The 1,086-nt window shown below is 60.3% G+C and overlaps 1 protein-coding gene across 1 annotated transcript in view; it reads left to right on the top strand.

Moving 5' to 3' along the window:
• The window catches only part of LOC125487658 (ribosomal protein S6 kinase alpha-5-like), a 25,517-nt gene extending 24,469 nt beyond the window's left edge, over positions 1-1,048 (top strand). The window contains exon 16 of the mRNA XM_048619633.1: positions 173-1,048. Within this exon, the coding sequence (XP_048475590.1) occupies positions 173-400 (228 nt within the window). The 3' untranslated portion in view covers positions 401-1,048. The remainder of the gene's footprint in view (positions 1-172) is intronic.
• The last annotated feature ends 38 nt before the right edge of the window (positions 1,049-1,086 follow it).

The following is a 1,086-nucleotide window of genomic DNA, read 5'->3' as shown; positions in this document are numbered from 1 at the left end:
CTCTCTCCCCCCCTCCACACTCCCTCTCTCTCCCCCCCTCCACACTCTCTCTCTCTCTCTGTCTCTCTCTCTCTGTCTCTATCCCTCCCCTCCCCTCTCCACCACACACTCTCCGCCCTCCACACTCTCTCCCCCTCCACTCTCTCTCTCTACCTCCACTCCTCTTGGCCAGGCCTTTAACCAGTGTAAGAGAGACGGATTCCTCCTGAAGAGTGTGGATAATGCCCCGCTGGCAAAGCGTCGGAAGCTGAAGATGAGCACAGGGATAGAGACCCGGAGCTCCAGCGACAGCTCAGCGTCGTCCTCATCCTCGTCAGCGGGCGCTACCACCCGCAGCAAGGGCACCCCGGTCCGGGGGCCCAGACATAAGAGGCCCGACACGCTCTCACAACCCTCCTAGGGGGTAGACACTCTCCTCCCTGCCCCCTTTGGTGGTGGGGGCGCGGGGAACAGGCTGCACAGTTTGAACCACAAACCTCCCCCCCACCCCAACCAATCCCGCACCACCACCCTCTCCTCTTCACCCACCCTGCGAATGGCGGACGGGTGCTATTTGACAGTGGGGGCGTCACAAACCCTGACTATCCTCGACTTGTGCACTGAGTAGCTGCCTCTTCACAGGGGCAGGGAGCTGGCGGGGTGGGTCAGAAATAGTGGGATCTTTCTGTGCATCGGGATGGGTAGGAGAAAGGGGGGAAAGGCGGAGGGGGGGGCTAGAGATTTTACAATTCCACAATAATTGCGCCCCCCCACCCCTTTCTCCCTGGGTCACCATGTTTTCTACCCCCATCAGGAAAGGGTTTGATCCCCAGCAGGACAGGGAGAGAAAACCAACAAATGCCCCCCACCCCCAATTCCTTCCCCTCACTACCCTCCTTAATATTTGCCCCTCAGTGGGGTGGGGGTAGGGAAGGTATGGCCCATCTTAGCCATAACGGGACCCCGGGCTACACCGCCCGGCTTAAACCCCACATCCAAAGACCCCGCACTTAGCCACATCACCTTCAGGGGTTGGGGGGGCGGGGAAAGGTGCGGCGAGGGGTTGGGAAACAGACAATTAAGATCAGCCCTGCCCCCTCCATCCCC

The sequence above is a fragment of the Rhincodon typus genome, chromosome 43 (genome assembly GCF_021869965.1).
Source record: "Rhincodon typus isolate 14 chromosome 43, sRhiTyp1.1, whole genome shotgun sequence".
Classification (NCBI taxonomy): Eukaryota; Metazoa; Chordata; class Chondrichthyes; order Orectolobiformes; family Rhincodontidae; genus Rhincodon; species Rhincodon typus.
Note: the sequence above shows the minus strand (reverse complement) of the source record. Positions and strands in the feature narration are given on the sequence as shown.